Here is a 19,948-nt window from a genome sequence, read left to right on the forward strand (position 1 = left end):
GGGTAGGCCTCACCCGCTCCACTACGTCATCGCCGCCGATCGCTGCCTCTCCCGCAGCCTGCTCCCGCTGGTCGCGGGGATCCACTTGACCCGCTTGCTAGGGCCTTCGCGCTCACCTTCCGCTCCCGACCTCGGCTAGTGTCACTGCGGATGTAAGGCCCCTACTCTCATGTCCGACTCAGCCAAGTGCTGTGATCCGTGCCCGGGGCTCAGCGCTTCAGACGCGATCCGCCCCCATCGGCCCTCCGCGGCCCCGGTCCCTGCGGCGGTACGCTACTCCGGACCCGCTCCAGCTGGCAGCAGCTCAACCTCCGCCCACAGGGGCTCGTCCCTCATCAGCCCCGCCGGTGAGATAGGCGGCACGCCGGGACCTCAATTGGCGGCTGGCCCACGCCCCAGGCTCCAGCCGATCTCCTCAGCCGCCGCGGCTCCAGCAGCCATCGCCGCCGGTCTGCCCTTCGTTCTCTGGGCACCTCTTCTAGCCTCCGCCGGTCGCGCCACCCTTAGGGAAGGTAGCGCCGAGGTTCCGATGCGTGCAGCTCGGATAAATGAGCGGATTGTAGCGGGCAGCACAGTTAGCTCAGCGGAGCTCTAGACCTAAGCAGCCATCTTCGTCGGCGCCTGGCCACGCCCCCCGGATCTTTTCTAAATTCAGCTGAGGCCCCCCATCGTCCATACTATATGCTGTTTGATGCCCTTGCAGTGCTCCCATTAATCAATCTGAGGATACTAACTTCATTTTTAGTCTCCAAATTCAAATTCCTTCACATTTACAGAACGGTTTAAAATGTTCAAATCTGCATTTTGCTTCTTATTTATACATTGTTTATTAATCTGTTATTATTGTTTAATTTTCTAAGCAGTAGCTGACCCTCTGAGTCGGCATCGCTGATTCCCAGGGTCCCCAGACCATAGGTTAAGATTAGGAACCACTGCTCTATGTATTGAAACATTGCCATTACTTAACAATTCATTGCAGATTGTCAGAGAATACAGAACCACATATTTTTAAATATTTGGGATGAATAAGAAGATTTAATAGAGTCGTTGTTTAGCTGCAGTAGGGGATAGCAATTGCTACTCTTTGTTGCTGTTTTCAACCTCTGTGATTTGTGTTCAACTCTGTGATATTATCAGTCCAACCACTAATCTTCTTAAAGTTAGAGTGCTTGTAGCCTATGCTGGTTTTGGTAGCTGATTGTCTGTCACTAATATTAACCTTTATTCTTGAACTTACTACATCTTCCTGTAGACAAAAAGTAAATGGCCTGTCATCAGGGTCACATGGCGTGCAACATCACGTCCTATGATTTCATGGTGGGAGGGGACAACAATAAAACAACACCAAGAAAATATGCCTAGTAAGGAGTCGTGAACATCTGCAAAAGGTACATGGCGGCCTGTTGATGGACACTCATAAAATCTAGTAGATAATAACAGGGGTGGGCAGAATCTGCAATCTTTGCTCTTTACCATAGGTAATAAAGTTACCCCGCTTTACCCAACTTTCCTTGCCAAAGAGGTTTTCAGAAAATAAAAAGTTATAGCAAGAACATATTCTTGTAAAATCTTTTTGTGTGAGAGAATGTTTACCCTAAAAGTGTATTCCCCGAAATTACCCTCCTATAAATCTTTTTTTAGCAAACAAGTACCCTAGTATTTTTGTAGACTGTACAAACTTTTCAAAGTTCACTGAATGCAAAATTAGAACAATAAAGGTCAAGAATCTGCAGAGGTAAGATCTTCTTTTGTACAGATTATAAATGTCACGAATCTGCAGAGGTAAGATTTTCTTGTGTCATGCTACAGCTTGTGGCATCCCTGTTGTGGCTGAAAAATAATGGCAAAGTCAATAGGTATGATGTTTTCTGATGACCTCTTGGCTTTGCCAATGCTTGTTTTGTTGGGTAATGTTTTTTGTAAAAATTTATTACAAAAACCATTCAAAGATGGCTGCCTGTGTGTGCACATGTATGTGCATTCAAATGCATATGCATACATGGTAGGATATCTTTGAATATTTTTTTGCTTCTTTAAAAAGCATTGAAAGATGACCATCTATGCATACGCATGCATGAGTGGCCATCTTTGAATGATTTCGTAAAAGTAAAAAACATTTAAAACAGCTGCCTATATGTGTAGATGCACTTGCCTGCATGGCTAGCCATTTTAGATTTTTTTAAATGGAAAACTGACGAAGAAGACATGCAAATGGAGAGGTAGCAGTGTAGGCAGAGCAGCAGGGCCGCGCAAACTAAAAAAAAAAAAGTAAAAGGCAAATATTTTTTTTCATGAAAAAGCACTTTTGGGCAGATGTACACATTGTGCAGGATGCTATCACTCACAGTGAAGTAAGCCTGTGACTGAAGTGGACTGACCCTGTTCCCCATGCTGTATGCTGTAGTGAGTTGAAGAAACATTTGAATGACACAAAAGACAAATGGATGACAATTTTTGACTGATTTATTGGAATGAAGAGGTCTTAGCTACCAGCAAACCTATTAAGTCTACACGTGGAGGAGCAGACATGGTTAGTTGTCATATGGTTTCTTTTTTCAGGTCATGTAGGTAATTCTAGGGTTGCACATTTTTGTGGGGTTCTTCAAACTGTGAGTTATTCAATAAAATCAAGGGATCCTATGCACCTCTATGGGAACTTTTCTTGACTGGTTTTACTTATGTGGTTTTAGTAATTGTTATGTAAGTTCTAATTGTCTAATTTACACGATTTTATGGATTATTATATGTGAGTAAACGTTTGATTGATTTGATTTGTATTTTTTATATGAGCCAGCATTATCATATTTTGTATAGCACGCTCCCAGGAACATGATGTTGGCCATGTGAGGTGGTCGTCATTGTTCCTTGTCTGTCAAAATATGATTGACTTAAACTATTACTAGTTAAATGTTAGACTTAGCCGCTATCATTACTGAAATGAGGCATACCTGCACTTCTGTAAAAACTCTTCAAAATGAACCTGGATTATGTTTGATTCTTGTCAGGTGTGAGGTAATGATTACACTAAGCTGACTGGTGTTATGATATGGCTATTGGTATCCAGGTGCTTGCACACTTTAAGCGAAGCCGGTAAAATCAAAAATCTGCTTGGAGTAAACCTACATTTTCCTACTTCTCCACATGCCAAAGGCATGAGACTTGGCAGCAACTATGAATTACCAAGCACAGTGTAGTGTACTCTATTTCCCAACTCTTGTTTGTAGCAAAGCAAAAAAGGGGTAACATCATATCGGAACCAAAAATATCATATGGCAAAATATCATGTCAAGAATATCAAGGAATTTGTTTTGTGAAGATAACTTTCTATAGGTAAACAAAGTTTTTCTATATATAACTTGTACCGTGAAGATATATATCTTCAAGGTACGTAGATGTGGAGTTAAGGACAGTAAATCTATACTTACCTATTTGCACTACCCTTCTTGGTATTTTGGTCCTCAATATTTTTGACATGATATTCTGTCCACACAATATTTTTGGTTCTGAAATTCTGTCAGTGATCCGTGTGTGACTGTACTGAGGGTTAAGTAGATCCATTTGGTTAATTTGTGTGTATTTCATACACCCGCACAATTCATTTGTAACTGATATTTTCATTTAGCTATATTGTCACTTTAACCTTGTTTTTTTTTTCAGTAGATAGATAGATAGATAGATAGAGTAAGAACTCTTGTGATTGATTGAGGGGGGTAAAAACCCTACTCAAACAACAACCACAATCCCTGTCAGGGAGAACCACAAAAGCCACCAAATTAACCTGTGCTTAACCATATGGTAACCAGTGCTTAATTTGTGCAGGTGCTTTCCGGTGTTCAGCACCGGCACTTAATTGCCAGCACTGGGGCTTATGACATCCTGCCACATGGTAGTGGTGTCTGACAATTTAGGTACGAGCACAACAACGTCTGCTTATTATTTCAATTTCCAATTATTAGTATTTGCATCCAAAGCCATTCTTATAGCTTTGGGGGTCTGTAATAGTATGAATTGTCAAACTTTTAAGAGTGTTATGATTAGTAGTGTGTTGGTGCTGCCATTTGCAGTGCTGCTAGGGGCAACGGATGGTGCAAGCTCTAGTGTCCTCCTGTCGAGAGCCCCGGCACTACGTTTTTTACAAATTAAGCACTGATGGTAACTTGTCACAATAGTAGTCAGGCTTAACTTAGTGGCAATGTGTAAGGTAGTTATGACCTACAGTAACAGTAATAAAGTCAAAATGCAACACAAGGACAATCCCATACCAATTCAGAAAATTAGAATAAAATGTAAAAAATTATTTGACACCAAAACAAAATAAATTCAATCAGTAGAACCGGAGGTAAGAATTTTTAAAGTCTCTAGTAAAAAATAGCACCTAAAAGATCACAATGCCAACCACGAGCATCTAGTAGCACAAGACCTGGGCAGAGACAAAAGTTATGGCCGACTGCGATGGAATACGGTTCGGATACACGAGGTGGATTGGGCCCGGACTTGGCTTACCTCCGGACTTATAAGAAATTTGAAGAAAAAGTAGCTGAGAAGGTAAACTTCAGCAGAGCAAGGCAGCCGGTGGTGCCGAAAAAGCAGGGGTTGTCATCGGGGAGCCACTGGGCGAAGTTGCAGTGAAGATTTTAGACTTTCAGACATTGTCACATTTTTGCAAATTGATAATCTACAGCGGCACAAAGCTGCAGGCTGGAGCCACCAAGGGCTCCACGAGGCCGCATACCCCTTCCAAGAGGAGCCACTGAACAGTATTTACTGCTGTGGAGAAGAACGTGCAAAAAGAACAATTGATGGACCGAAAGATGAACAATGTCAAACATTCACCCCCGTACAGAGATCTGGGCCTAAATCCGTAGTTTTTTTGTCCCCCATGCCATTCCAGTTTAAACCCAGCCATATGTAAATCAATCTTGACCCTGCTCTCTATGGGAACAGTCCAGCCCGAACTGCCAGGTCAGGTCCTCCCTGGACCAGAAACAAGCATCCTGGGACCGGTTTCGGGGTATCACCCCTCATCAGCCAGGCTAGATTGAATCCAGTGGCATGGAGAGCATGGGACCCATGTCTGGGCATACCCGTCCCACTTGGGGTGGCAAATGCAAAAAGAACAGTAGATGGACAGAATGCTGAACAACGTCAAACATTTACCCGCGTACAGAGATCTGGCCCTAAATCCATCATTTCTTTGCTCCCCATGCTATTCCAGTTTCCATGCTCTCCATGCCACTGGATTCAATCTAGCCTGGCAGTTTAAACCCAGCCATATACAAATCAGTCTTGACCCTGCTCCCCATGGGAACAGTCCGGCCGAACTGCCAGATCATGTCTTCCCTGGACTAGAAACAAGCCTCCTGGGACCGAAATAGCAGGAGCTGAAGCGAAGTCAGGCATACCGATGAGGTACTTTGGGTGGATCAGTGAGAAGGTAGGTGCCATTCTCTTGTGGGTTTTAAGGCCACTTTTTGATTAGAATGTTCTAAGTTCCAAGTTTCAGTTTTTGACTGTTTGGGCACCTTTAGCACCACTTACAAGAGTCCAGGACTGTCGATGGCACCTCTTGGAGGGCAGGGCTTACTTCAGGCAGGGTCCATATGTGAGTTCAAAGTTGTTGGAGCTTGGTGTGTCCCTGTAGTTCAGAACAGAAGACCTGCCAACTAGCCCTTGGAGTAATTATGGTAGTCCAGGGATCAAGCAGCAAGGCAAGCCTCAAGCAGCAGGGCAGTTCTCTGAGGGTACAAAGCAGGCCTCAAACTGCAGGGTAGTTCTCTGAGGTATAAGCCAATCCTTTCTGGTGATTCTCCACAGGTCCAGGAGTGAACAGAAGAATTGGTTCCAAGGTCCAATATGTGTACCTGGTGCCAGCCTTTGAAGTGATAGAAACGTCTAGGCCTTTCTACATTTGGTTTGGAAAATTTCATAGGCTCTAAGAGGCCTATGGTGACAAAATACTCGTGTCAAGTTCTTTATGAGTGTGCTGGAGGCAGCCCCTTTAAAATGTAAGTGGGGAAGGGAACAGCTCATCCCCACACATCCTGGATGGACGGCCAATCCTGCTAACATCCACACCCCTTTCCTGTCACTGCCTGGGAGGAATAGACAAAGACCAATTGCCAACTACACCCGGTCATGTGACCCAGGACACAGGCTGCAGGCACCAAATGAATAGGACAAGAAAATGCCAACTTTCTAAAAGTGCAATTTTCAGGATTGTGACTTAAAATCCGATTTTACCATTTAAGAGGATTTTAAATTACAAGTCTGATTAGACCAAACGTTATATTTCTACAGGTTCCCAATCAATTATTAGCACACATTAAATGTAATAAGGTAACCCAATGTTATACTATGTGAGAGGTACACTTATAGTAGTGGAAAACGGATTTTGGAGTCTTTCACTACCATGTCATGTACAACTTAAAAACACATGTCCTACCTTTTTGATACAATGGACATGTCCGCATGGGCTGTTGAGGACCTACCTTAGGGATGACTTATATGTAATAAATAGAGAGCTTTAGGCCTGATAAAAGGTTTATTTTCCCAGGCGGAATTGGCAGTTTAAATTGCGCTCAGGCTGCAGTGGCAGAACTGAGACATGTTTTAAAGGGCCATTTAAGTGAATGGCACAATAAGTGATGCAGGGCCACCAGTAGCATTTAATTTGCAGGCCATGGGTATATGTGGTACCACTTTACTAAGGACTTAAAAGTAAATTAAATGTACCAAATGGGAATAAGTTAATTTTACCATGGTTTAATGAGTGAGCACAAGCCCTTTAGCAGAGGTTAGCAGTGGTAAAGTGCACAAAGTCCTAAAGCCAGCAAAAACGAATTTCAGCAAACAGGAGGGGAGAAGGCAAATCATTTGGGAGAAGACCACGCCAAAGGCTGTTAGATCTGATAAATAAATAGACAGATGTGCAAAGATAGTGAAGCTTGCACATGGTGGATGCATGTCTGATGTGCTTTCTAATGGATTTGGCTTGAGAATTATATCTGGGCAGTGCTGTTGGAAGCACTATTTAGTCGAGGGCTGCCGTTCATGAATTTTATGTGGCTAAATGCATTTAAGCCTGGTGTGAGATCATTGTGTGAATATGAGCAAGGATGAGGTCTTCTGGGTCATGATTTTGCCTGTTTTTATATTGCATGAGGGGCAAATGTATTTTCCTGGAGCTTCATCCCTATACTAAGTGCATGGTTAGTTTGTTTTTCTTAGTAGAAATAGGATTGTTTCTTCATGGTGTGGTGGTTGGTCAACCTTTCATCACTAAACATACCAGTTATCATATTACTGTATCACCGTGACTTCCAACAGGGACAGAACTAATGTCTCCGTTAGAACTCCCCCTTGTAAATTTACCAGAAGGCAGTAGCTTTTGGATGTCTTTGGATCCACTATGATGACCATCCAATCCATCAACGCGGCTCTGTTCCAAAAAGCTATCCGCTTGTGATCTGACTTCACTGGGTTAGAGCTCCACTCTGCATGGCTGAGCAGGACTCTACCAGACATTGTACTAGGAGAAACCCACCCTACTATTGAGATTGAAACTCAAGTCTTCTAAGAAGTTCCACCATCTAATTGATATCCACTTTCCTTTGCCCTTGGAAATGTGGTAATCTTTAGCACTGTAAAGTGATCATTCGCAGTGCTGAAGAATGGCCACTTTGCGGTGAAATATCAGTACTATACAGTATACCAAACAAAATAACTCTAGTAATGTAATGGATCTTGCAATGGGTAGTTGCCTACTGACTGGTCAACTCTCTATGGACCAAGGGGCTCTGGGGGCATGTGGGCAATGCCATGGCTATTGTGCATCGAATCATGGAAGCCATATACAACTTCTAGCTACATGAATCGAGAAGTAGCTCCTGTTCAAACTTAGACTTTCACTGGATATCTAGGACAAACCGTCAAGGCTTACTCTTAAAGTCTAGTGTGGGACACAGTGTTAAATACAGTTACCACAGGGATACTGCTGATTGCTATCAGATAAACAGTGCAGCCGAACATTGTGATTCAGTGAAAAGCTTATTTACTCAGCCCCTCATATCTGATCAGCATTTCCTGATGCTCCTATTACATACTCCCGTATTAGCCTCCAAAATCACCCCACTGGCCCATATGTCTTCCTATTGTGCTCGCCATGTCTCACAGGCAACCACAAATATCTCCTCATAAGCCTCGCCTGTCTTTTCCCTGGCATGCCTTCGCCACACAATCTCCATTTCTGCTTCTCCTCTTCGACCCCTAATGTGGGCGGTCAGTTGCTGGCTCTTTTTTCTTCTCCTTCACTCTCTATGCTCACCCATGGCCCCATGTGTCCCCTCCAGCCTCCACATCTCCCTTATAACTCCCATATCTCTCTGTGCAATCCATGGATTCCCAAAGTGTTGCTGTCTTTCCATCCGCTGCTATAATCCCTCATTCCTCCAAACAAGCTCATGTCTCCCTCATGCCCCATCAATGCACATCTTCCTTCATAGCTTGCCATGACCCCACATGGCTCACAACATGTCCTAAAGTCTCCCCTCTGGTCTCCGAATGCACTGCCATTTATCCACAGATGGTTAGTGGTGTACTCCAGGACACTCCAGGACACTCCTTGTGGATCCATAGTGGTGGTGTCAGGCATTCCAGAACACTGTCAAGGCAGCTATGCAGGGACTACGTGGTGCAGTGCTGCTGACTGCAACTCAGGGCCTGATTACGAGTTTCGGCAGTGCGGGAGCGGGCTGGCTGCCACCACCATGCCCCCGCACTTCTGAGAGTCACTGATGCCTGCTCGCCAGATTACAACTTAGAAGTCGTCTGGCAGGCGGGTGGCGTGGGGGGTCCCACTGTGGTGCCTCTTTCAAAGCTTCTGTGTCTTTGAAAAAGGCACCACAATGTGAACGCCACATAAGGTTCCTGTACGGCATGGACTCGAAAGCCATGCCGTGCAGGAACTGGTGTGCATGCACACAGGGGGGGCACATGTTATGAACCCCAGTGTGCATCCATATGCGGAGGAGGCACAGGGAGCCCTGTAGGGCCCACTTTGTTTCCTCTCCACCACGGTTTTCATGGCGGTGGAACCGCCATGAAAACCGCAGCGGAGAGGAAACTCATAATATGCCTGGCGGGATCACTGCGGTCCTGCCAAGCATATTTTGCTGCCTCAGAACTGCAGTGCCACCTCCAGGGAATGAGAGTTCCCTGGAGGCGGTGGCAGTCCCAGGGCAGTTCGACTGCCCAACTTGTAGTGGTTCGGTCGAACCGCTGGTGCGGTCGTGGTTGGACCGCCACTGCCACGCCCCTGTCAGCCTGCGACTCGTAATCAGGGCCTCAATGTCCAACTGGCTGACAGAGACTTCTGGAGACTAGCAAAGCTGATTCCATGGAACGTGATAGGCAACACTGATTCGTATTTCATTTTCCAGAAATCAGTATATAAAACTGGAGGCTGTAGTATTGAAAGTAAATAGCAATTGACAGCAAGCACAAACTGCCAACAACTAAAATCGGCAAAAAAGGAACTTATATTGTCCATGTTATTCCAGCCTGTGATAAAATGTCGGACATGACAGAACTCCACCAAGCGGCTGCATTGGGAGACTACGACCTCGTGGCGGAGGTTTTGAGGAAAGGCCTGTGTGATCCGAACCACAAAGATATGGATTGGAACGACAGGACTCCTTTGCACTGGGCTGCAGCCAAAGGTAAACCTTTATTTTATTGTATATTTTGATGCATGTGATAGTGTATAAGGTAAGGATGGTATTTGCACCGTTGTAACTTTGCACAAACTCGAAATTCCGCTGTTTGCTCCAAGAGGGATCCTTGTCTCCAACAGAGACTGACATCACAGTTTCAGTAACATTCCATTGACAGTGAAGCATATTTTCCCCACAGTAATGACAGAGAGGAGCAGATTACAAAACCATAAAGGTTTATTAACAGATTAGTAAAATTAAAATCTCCAATCAAATCATTAAGGCAAAATCGATACCCACTTGAATACAGCATAAATGACTATGATCCAAGCAGTTCCATTAGTAATGCCAATATTGCGTTTTGAAGGGTATCTTATGCAAATCAAAGCAAACCCTCTTTAACATAAAGGAAACTCCCTAATTCTAAGATAAAGTTGTGGGCAGGGCAGGGAAATTCAGAAACAGCTGATATCAGAAATATAAAATCGAAAGGAGAACCACATAAAGGAACCAGAGAAAGGTTCCAATTTGAATGGGAAGAAATGTACTTTCACTTGAGAGAATCTCTATGAGCAGAAAAAAAATCATTGGTCTCAAGAGATGAGAAAGGACGTCAGCCTTTAATGGTGGATGGGACAAGTGCAGGGTCGTACTGGCCGATACGGCAACCAAGCTGTGCCCGATGGGCTGGTCTGACAGATCACTGTGTGGGCCGTTCTTTTCACAGTTGTGGGCCAGTTTTATGGCCAGGTGGGCCAGTTTTTACATTGGAATTCCCTGATTTAACACTTTTTATTACCTATATGCGTCACTAATGGGGCCACTTTTATTTTGGTGCCTGCACCCAATTTTTGTCTTAGACCCTGGGCAAGTGATCTAACTAACTAAAAAGCTTCACACCTTTAAAACATAACATTCTGGCCAAATGATGCAATTTTCAGGTTTTCCTACTAGGCGATGACCTATTAAAACCCAATGTTCTCTCCGTACTTGGTGTCGGCCTCCTTCTTACAGAATAACGCAATCACAACTTCTTCTCCTACCGCGACCTTCACAATATCACTCCGTTTTCTCCTCCACAGCAGGTGTTGAAGTTTCATCCCAACCCAACTAATCACTAATCTTTGTAAACTAGCAAACAATACCATATTAAATCAGCACATACTGTCTCTGGTATATGAAACAGAAAAATGTTATGCACCGCATACAGACATACAACGTTTATTTCAAGGTGGAGTGAGGAACCTGGGCCCACTCATGTCAACTTTAAATGTACTTTGACTAACTAAAGATAGTCAAATATATGGTTCATTCTGCTAAATCCCCATAGAAACAATATGAAAATAATAAGGGAGTACATAATGAATACATTGTGAGCAAACCATGTATAAGGTACAGTTAATGCGGGTTTGCAGATTAACACATTATTTAAGTGCAAGTAACTGAAATCGTTCCTGCGTCAGCACATGGTATAGCCAGGGCCACAAACTGAATTTCGGCTCAACTTATCCTCCTGATCCATCAGTGGAACTGCAAACGCTTTGCAGCCCGATCTTCTCGCTACCAAGATTCCTCCCTTTGGAAATCAGACCTTCCTCACCTCCAGCTGGGACTAGAAAAGCTGATGCTCCCAAGGGATCAAAAGCCCATCCTTTTCTCCTCCTTTTGGACCTTAGCAGTTTTCTCTTCTGTCAGCGGCTTATTTACTTTGTTATTTGTTTACATAAGCACTCCAATGTGGCATTATGCAAGGCAAACTCTGAGTGCGTGCTGCTTCACATGATTGCAGCAGAACAACATAGCTACAATTTTGCAAATAAGGCAACATAGCTACAATTTTGCAAGTAAGGCAACAGGGCTACAATTTTGCCGATAAGGTATAGCGAGACTGCATTATTTTCTGAATCTTACAGTTTCACACCTTCTGATTTTGACTGGCCGGGTGGTTCCACTCCGGTTGATAACTGAAGAGCACCTGGATGCAGATGTACAGATTTCATTTGGAACACAATACGGTGCACTCCAACGCTTCTGCAGTATTGGGAAATAGTGAGGTGCTAGATTATAATAGCTAGACCCTTTATCCCACTACACTTTGTGAATGATGTGCAGTTTTACACTCAATTCTGGATTCCACCAGAAGCCAGTGTACTATTTTCAGACCAGATTGATATGGCAGAGTGTTTAAATACACACATTATTTTTTGACCACTTGAATCTAGACTCTTTGTAATAGGGACATCAGATTTTACGAAAGCCGTAGATCAAACATTTTATCACCAAGGATCATTTCAACCGTAATCAATGTTTAGTTTGGTGGAATGGGATACTGTTCCTTATGACTAGTAATTTAATGGTGTTGAGATCTACAACTGCGTTTTGGTGTAGACCACATGTTTCATCACTAGGGTTTATGTCAACTCTACACGCAGGTTTATAGAGTGAAGGAGAGATCGGGTTCTCACTTCTTGCCATTTGTGAGAAGATTCTTATTTTTAGGATTACATTCTGGAGAAAGATTTGGATCCACTTTAAAGAAAGGCAAGTCAACTGACTCAGCCACAGAACCTTTTCACTTGCATGGTGTGGTCATCCTTATCATAACGTGCTGATTGGTTGAAGAATATCAATAAAGCTTGTTCACCTGCGTCAAGGGTGATGCATGAGTCTTCTCTGACTTTAGACAGAGTGGATTCTGTCCCTTGTAGAGATTTGTCTGAAGAATATACTAGATATCGTTTTGCTCCATATATTGTTGTAGTTATTCTTTTCCAGGCTGTGAGTCACAAACAGGAGGTTAATGAGTGGATAGTAGTCACGCATCACTGATACACTCCAAAAAACATATGTCGGGCTTATCATGCTAAAAAGAAAGAATGTTTAAAAGCCTAAAATTATCCCACAGTTTAAGGTAAAATTAATAATAAATTAAAATCGGAAATCTCTACCATAAAATATTATCAAGTTGTAACTGTGCTGTTTAAAATACTCTGCTTTTATTAAAGCAATGTTCAGTAAGAATACTGATTGGGATCCTTTCTTATGAGAAATCATGGGCCAATGTTACCCTACTGAGCTTCAGCACCATGGATAGCAGTAGAGCTCTCCAGAGAGCTGATACAATTAAACATAGGACACAATGGAGAAGCTTCTGGGGTCCTTTTACAGAGAATATAGATATTGACTTCAAGAAGGACTGATTATTGATCCTTCCACTAAACTTGTATTCTTTATGGTAAATTTTTAAATAATTACTAATGCAAAATAGTGAATTTACAATGATATCAAGAGTTACTGAACATTTTAAATCCTATTAAAGTGTCAATTTTACCTTTCTTTTCTAATCAGCCCTGGTGGCCTGAGGGGGTCCTGGTCAAATGAACTGACCAGGTTTTTTAGCTGCTGAAATCACTTTCTTCAACATGGCAAGAGCACTTTGGGTGAAAAAGGAAAGATTGAATGGCAGGCCATCGAGGCATGGCTATAATTTTGTTTTCCAAACACAATCATATAAAGAGGAAGTTTGTCTTTGAAAAAGAAATAAAAAAGAATGTCCTTTTTATAATGGGAGTTTTTTTCAGTGTGTGGGACATACAGAACATTTCTCATGGCGAAGACCACAATGGTTAGTATGATTGACCTATACATGGAAAAGCTGACCAGACTAGTGTAAGAAATGCTGTACTGTGTAAGCTGGGCACTACAACATCATTCTCGGGAAGGAGGGAGGGAGATTGTTTCTGATGGCAGGTCATGGTTAGACTCTGCAATCAAAAACAGCATTTCCTCCATCTCTAAATGGGGTAGGGTACCAAGAGTCGGGCGGGTTAATTTTGGTTGGCAATTGATTTCTGGGTATTTGTTTTGATTTGAATGGGCTTGTAAAACTTTCCTTTTTGCAGTTTAGATTTCTCAGTTGTGCCAATCTGTGTGGAAAGGTTTATATTGTTGGTGAATTTATCCTTCTGTTTAGTTTGGCTAAAGATTCTGTTAAGGGCATTTTTTTCTGCCCCATTCGCTTGATGTGATGTTTGATTTCTGTGTGTGATGACAGAACATATTGCAATCGGTCTATCTTGGCATTCTTTCATTAAGCCACATGAGTACTAACGAGTAGCATAATGACACTATTTGTTAGGGTTCTATTTCCTAATTACAGCGGTTACCCCCAGAAAATGGAGCAACTATTTGTCAGTCATTTTTTTTTAACTGAGAATGAATAATGGACTGAGGAAATGTGTATCTGAGTTTTTAGAGGCTCGTTAAGGGGTTGCACGTGGATCCTAGTAATCAAAGGAGAGTGTGATAAAATTAAAAGGAGAATAGAGAATCGCACAACCCATGCATTTACCCATCTATTCATTTATTTAAACACGTGCATTCATCTAACCATGTACCCCCACGCATCACACTGCCCTGAAATACATTGATTCACCCATCCCTTGATCGCTCATCATACAATCGAGCATCCATGCTCTCACTCATGCAGGTGTGCATCCACCCTTACATTCATGCAATAACATGTTGGTTGCTTCAAAGCACTCAATGAATCCATGAGGCTACTTTGAAATGCTGGTTGGTGAGAAGAAGCGATGAGCTGGGAGGCCGGGAACCATGGTAGAGTCTTGTGAATAGAAAGTGCTGCAACAAAACACTTATAATGCACCAGTTGGCTGGACAGAGAGGTAGGAGCAGAAGAGCATTCATGCATCCACCCTCTGTTGCACTGCACATACACATACTGTCACACATTTCCGTCCACCCCTCCACACATCCCTCCATCCCCTACTCACAAAGATAAATTCCTCCTCCTTCCACCAATCCACTCACACTCATTCACGCTCACCAGTGAATTCATTGATCCATCAACTCATACATCCACAAATTCATTGATCCACCCATTCAGGTATTTACCGTCCATGCACCCATGTATACACTCATCCACCCACTCATGCATCACCCTTATACATCCATCTCCCATTTATGCCATTTGTCAAAGCATACACCCATCGTTCCATGAGTCCACCAACAGATGGGCTCTGTTATCCATCTCCCCAGCGTGGATCCATCCGCAAATGGGTCCTCTTAGCCATCTTCCCAGCATATGCATCCATTTGTCTAGTCATATACCCGCACATTAGTCCTTCAAACTTTTCATACATTTATCTGTTCACCCTCTCATATCCTAAAATATCCATCAATTCACCCACCTATGCCTCATTCTACCATCTCATCAATAATCCATTCATCCATCCGTCCATCCATCCATCTAGCTATCCATCCATCCACTCAGTGATATTCATGTACCACTCAAACAAACACCATCTTGCTTATTCAGCCCAACACACTAAAGCATTTATCAACCTAACAATTCATACATCCATCTATCCACACCTATGTATTCCTCCACCCAACCACCTCCAGGCATGTATTCACTTATCCTCAGATTCCTATTCATCAGCCGGGTCTTCTGGGTCCTGGTTGCCATGCAGTGCCAATCTCCGAGCCGCCACCCCTTCTGCAAAGCGCGGAAAACCTGGCTCTTCTTTAACTAATCTGTTGCCTCGCAGGCTGGTTCTAGGCATCTGCTATCGCCAGGACACATTTTAGGTATCTGTGCTTTTTAAAAATAAATACATTAATTAATAAAAAATAAATAATCGACCCCCCATACATGAATGCATCCATATGCAAACAAATAGATTTTTCAAAGAACTAATCTATATGAGCTCCTATGCACCCTTCAGTCTATGCATAAATCCTCTCATGCATCTATCCTCCCACTGATGCATCCATCAAGCACCCTCTAGTGCTTCTACACTCCCATGGACTCACACATTCAGCCATCCATCCACTCACCCATGTATCCTTCTATCCACTCATTCATTCGTGGTTCACTCATGCATCTATCATGGTTGTATGTTGCTGCCTTACATGGTGTTACATCAGTGCTCTTCTGAACAAGAAGCCAGGCTCTTTTCCACCGCAGTGTCAGATCTGTCTCAGGTCCTGAGATGATGTCTGAGCTCAGATCTGTATGCACAATGTCTTGTAACCTGGTCTCTTCTGTTCTTTTCCTTTCCGCAATAGTGTCAATTTGCGTGCAAAAGCGATTTAGGAAAAAACGAAAAACCTGGCTTTTCCCCATTTTATGTATTCTCTATAGTGAAGTTCTCTCATTGGATAGTAATGGTAACTACCTAGCGCCGTGACATCGCCTACCGCATGCGTGTTGTGCACTGTAGAAATACATAAATAAATAAAGTGTAAACCTGTATTATCTCTTAATTACGTTACACTCTCGGGTATTATATATATAAACCTAGAATTCTGACACTTAAAAATATTTTTACAATTACTTACTTTTAATGTAAAGTACCACGATGTAAAGATAATGAAAACGGCCTTCAGTGTACTCGCCTGTGATTAAAAAAAATCTATCACTCACTAGTCTGACATCTGTCCATCCGTCTGTTGCCCCATTTATCCATCCACTCAATGATGCATCAAATCATCGACACATTCACTCATTTACATACATTCACTCATTAATTTGTCCGAGTGCACGTTCATCCTTCGTTTAAACCTCCTATATCCATCCCTTCATCTGCTGCCATCCCATCTATCCACCTCCATCCATTGCCATTCACTGCCCTACTCATGCACCCATTCATCCACCTCTCCCTCCATTTAGATTCATTCATCCATATCATCCACCCACCCATCTACTCAGGCATCCACCACTCCACTCTTTCTGCATCCCCCATCCATTCGCATGTGAGTCATTGGTATTCTTGTGCGTTTGTTGCCTGTGTGTCTATATCTGGCTCTTTGTGTTGTCTATTTTCTAGGTCCCTGTGTGTGTGTGTCACCTGTATGCACGTAGGTGCTTAAGTGGGCCTGCCCGCATGTTGTTTTTGTGCACATGCATATACATGCTAGTATTTTTTGGGGTATCAAAGTATGGGTGATTGCATACCAGTAAGTTTGTTGTCTTCCGTCTGCATGGATGCCTGGAGATTTGTTGAACTGTGTGCAGGTTTGAAGCATGTGTGCAGGCATGTGGTATGCTTTTGCTTGCAAACATTAGACCCGTGTCATTTGTTAATGCCATGTTTTAAGCTTCTAGCAGTCTCCCCTTTAACTCTGCCTATTCCCTGCAGGGCAGTCGGACATGGTGAAGCTGCTGGTCGAGCAGGGAGCTCGCCCCTGCCTGCGGACGGACTCCGGGTGGACGCCGGCCCACTTTGCTGCCGAGTCGGGCAGGCTGGTGGTCCTACGGTGTCTTCATTCACTGCACGCGCCCATGGATTTACCCGATCTATGCGGCGACACCCCGAAAAGGATTGCACAAATCTATGGGCACCAGGACTGCGTGAAATACCTGGAGACGTGAGTAATTGTCAAATAGGGTGGAAATACAGCTCGCAAATCAAAGGAACATGTGCTTCACCAGCATGTGTTCCCACTTACCTTCTTTTTCAGGGCACCACAGCCCAGTACTGTGGATTGGTTGTACTTTTCCTGTGTCTTTTTATGTCTAGGTCTCTGACAGCTTAAGTTGCCTGTTGTCAAATCCTATCGTCTCCAATACATAACATCCACTTAGGGGCATATTTGTGATAAAATGCCGCAGCCATCCATTTAGCTGCACTGTGCTGCGTCATTAGGAAAGTGCAGGGATGCGTCGTATTTACAGCAATACTGCTCATCCCTGTGCTAGCGCCAACACAGGCCCCTTTGCACCATAGTGTTTGTGTGCCTGCATTGCAGGGATGATTGTTTTTGAGCAGGAAGGGACACCTTCTTACACAAAAACAATAATTGATGGTGTTTTCCTTCCTCTATGTGGGCCGCAGAATGCAGCACACATAGAAAGATAAAAACATGAGGAGAAATAAAGGTATTTTCCCTCGTTATGCCGCTTTAACGCCTTCTCCTGGGCAGGCATTAGAATCTGACGCATTCCCAGGTTTACAAAACCATGTAAATCTGGGAATGTATCAGATTCCATGGGTGTTGTGTGGGAACACCCACAACGACACCCATGGAACACCCCTTTCACGCAGAGTAATGTGTGAAAGGGGCCCATTTTTACAAGGCCATATAAAGCCACTCAGGGTGGCTTTACATGGCCTTGTAGTTGTGGGCTGGCACTCTGCGTCTCCGGAGCATCACAAAAGTGATGCTCCGGCAGTGTCTAAGTGCTGCATGGATGTTGTAAATATGCCCCTTAGAGTGGGATTTGGGTCAGTTCCTTGCTCATGGTTGGATGGCTTTGATGACCATCCCAGGCATCCTTTAACCACAAACGCGATCAGACCCTTTTTTAGGATCTGGATACAGACAGCCTTAGCTGTCTGGGAATATCCTTATTTCACCACTATACACAACACACAACTCACAACAAGCAACACACAGCACATAGATACATACAGGTATGGGCTTTAAACCAGCCCTATTCAACAACTGGGAGAGGTTGTGGTCCGTCGGCTAGACTGCCAACTTTGGTCCTGGAAGCCAGGGTTCGAGCCTCGGGGGTCACGTCCTCATCCTATGATTCTGGGCAAATCATTTAATCTCCCCGTGCCTGAATGTGTAACGTAAATATGGTGCTTGTGTAAAGCGCTCCAATACCTGCGGGTCGAGTTCGCGCTATATAAATATGCAACTTGGCCATGAAATTGCTGCCACAGGACGTCTCTCTAAACTCTTCCCCCTCCCCAAAATCTCCCAGTGTTGATTGCGGAGAGTCTGTAAGGAGATTGAAGCTCCGCCAGGGCACGCTGGAGCCCTGTCACCCCAACAGCCTTACAGCACCTAATAGGGCCCTCTCCCACCACCTGCAGATGTTCAAAGCCTTCTCAACCTCCCTCACAGTATGACATCACCACCAGCGCACGCATGTGCCTCCACCCCTATCTATACTGCACCTAGCGAGCATGTAGCTGTAGCCACCAATGGGGCATTGGCAATGGCAACATAAGGTAATCACATCTGTGCCCCAGTCTACCACGGCCGGAATGGAAACCAAAATCAGTCCTGACAAAAATGCTGAAGCCAGACCCACTCTGCAGTAGGACTCAAATAGAATCGGGTCAGACGGCATCCTTGGGTTATGACAGCCTACCCTGCTCTGAAAGCCTTGACCTTGCAGCCTACTGGGGAAATGCCAGCGCAGTTGAATGACCAGCCCGGCTCTGCAGCTCACCCTCGAGTACTGCTGCTCTCTAGGTTCAGGCCTGCAAGCACAGAACAGTGCACTATATGGTGTAACTTGTAGTCCAGTGCTGTCGGTCCCTGCTGTCCTCTGTTCTTTTCCTGCTGTGCATTGGGAAAACACTGGCATTTTGGCTAACAGCTAAAGCCAAGAAGAGCAGAAAAGTCCATGGGACTAATTCAGTTCTGGAATTGGGCTATTTCTGCCAAGAGAAGAACAGTCGCTGAAGTACTGAATGAGATGGACACCCACGGGAGGCTGGTGCATAGGGGCGAGATGGGCGTCGCCCTCCCACCCTGGGGGACAAAAAAAATGCCTGATGAAAAACACTGAGCAGCTAGGAATAAATTGTGCTGGCTGCTAGTGCTCAGTGAACAAACATGTACAAAATTGGGGTTTTCTTTAGGGGGGTGTGGGGGTATGGCCTTTGCTCTGCAGTGTCTGCACATGCTTTTGGCTGGGCGAAGATTTCTTCGACCTAGAGCCAGAAAGCAGGGCAGTGACGACACACTGGTGGGTGCAGCCTATGTCTAACTAGCAGAATAGCATTTCGATTTTGGGCGTTATTCCCTTGGCCCAGGGCGGAGCTGGAGGCCCTCCATTAATTCCAATGGCCGAGGGGGGAGCATTCCGGCAGGCTTAGGGTTTGTGGGGGTGTGGCAGTGGCCTTTGTCTTCTCCTCCACCAGACCCAGCAACAGTTGTTGTTGATCAAGTGATTGGTTTGCTGGGGTCTGGGGGAGGAGTCGAAAGAGTAGACCAATTCCAGAAGTTTCCAGTTTGGTATTGCCACGCTGTGCACTGCTGCGACGAGGAGCCCGGTTTATGATGAGAACATCGATGGAGCCAGCCAGGTCGAGCATGTCATAATCGAGTCGTCGGTAAAACACGGGGGTAAGTGAAGTGAAGTCTAAGTAAACTTAAAGTCTGTCTCTGTCAGTGAAAGTGAAAGTGAGAACAGAAGCGAAGCGAGTATGGCCGTACAATGATGAACGAACCCAAACAACGGAGGGCATCTG

The 19,948-nt window shown here is 44.2% G+C and overlaps 1 protein-coding gene across 1 annotated transcript in view; it reads left to right on the forward strand.

Annotated features, from left to right (window-relative positions):
- ANKRD66 (ankyrin repeat domain 66) overlaps positions 1 to 19,948 on the forward strand; it is a 56,161-nt gene that overhangs the window by 25,462 nt on the left and 10,751 nt on the right. Inside the window, exons 2-3 of the mRNA XM_085609150.1 lie at positions 9,558 to 9,716; positions 16,874 to 17,102. Of these exons, the coding sequence (XP_085465276.1) occupies positions 9,569 to 9,716; positions 16,874 to 17,102 (377 nt within the window). The 5' untranslated portion in view covers positions 9,558 to 9,568. The remainder of the gene's footprint in view (positions 1 to 9,557; positions 9,717 to 16,873; positions 17,103 to 19,948) is intronic.

Source organism: Triturus cristatus, chromosome 6 (assembly GCF_964204655.1).
Source record: "Triturus cristatus chromosome 6, aTriCri1.1, whole genome shotgun sequence".
NCBI classification, from domain to species: Eukaryota; Metazoa; Chordata; class Amphibia; order Caudata; family Salamandridae; genus Triturus; species Triturus cristatus.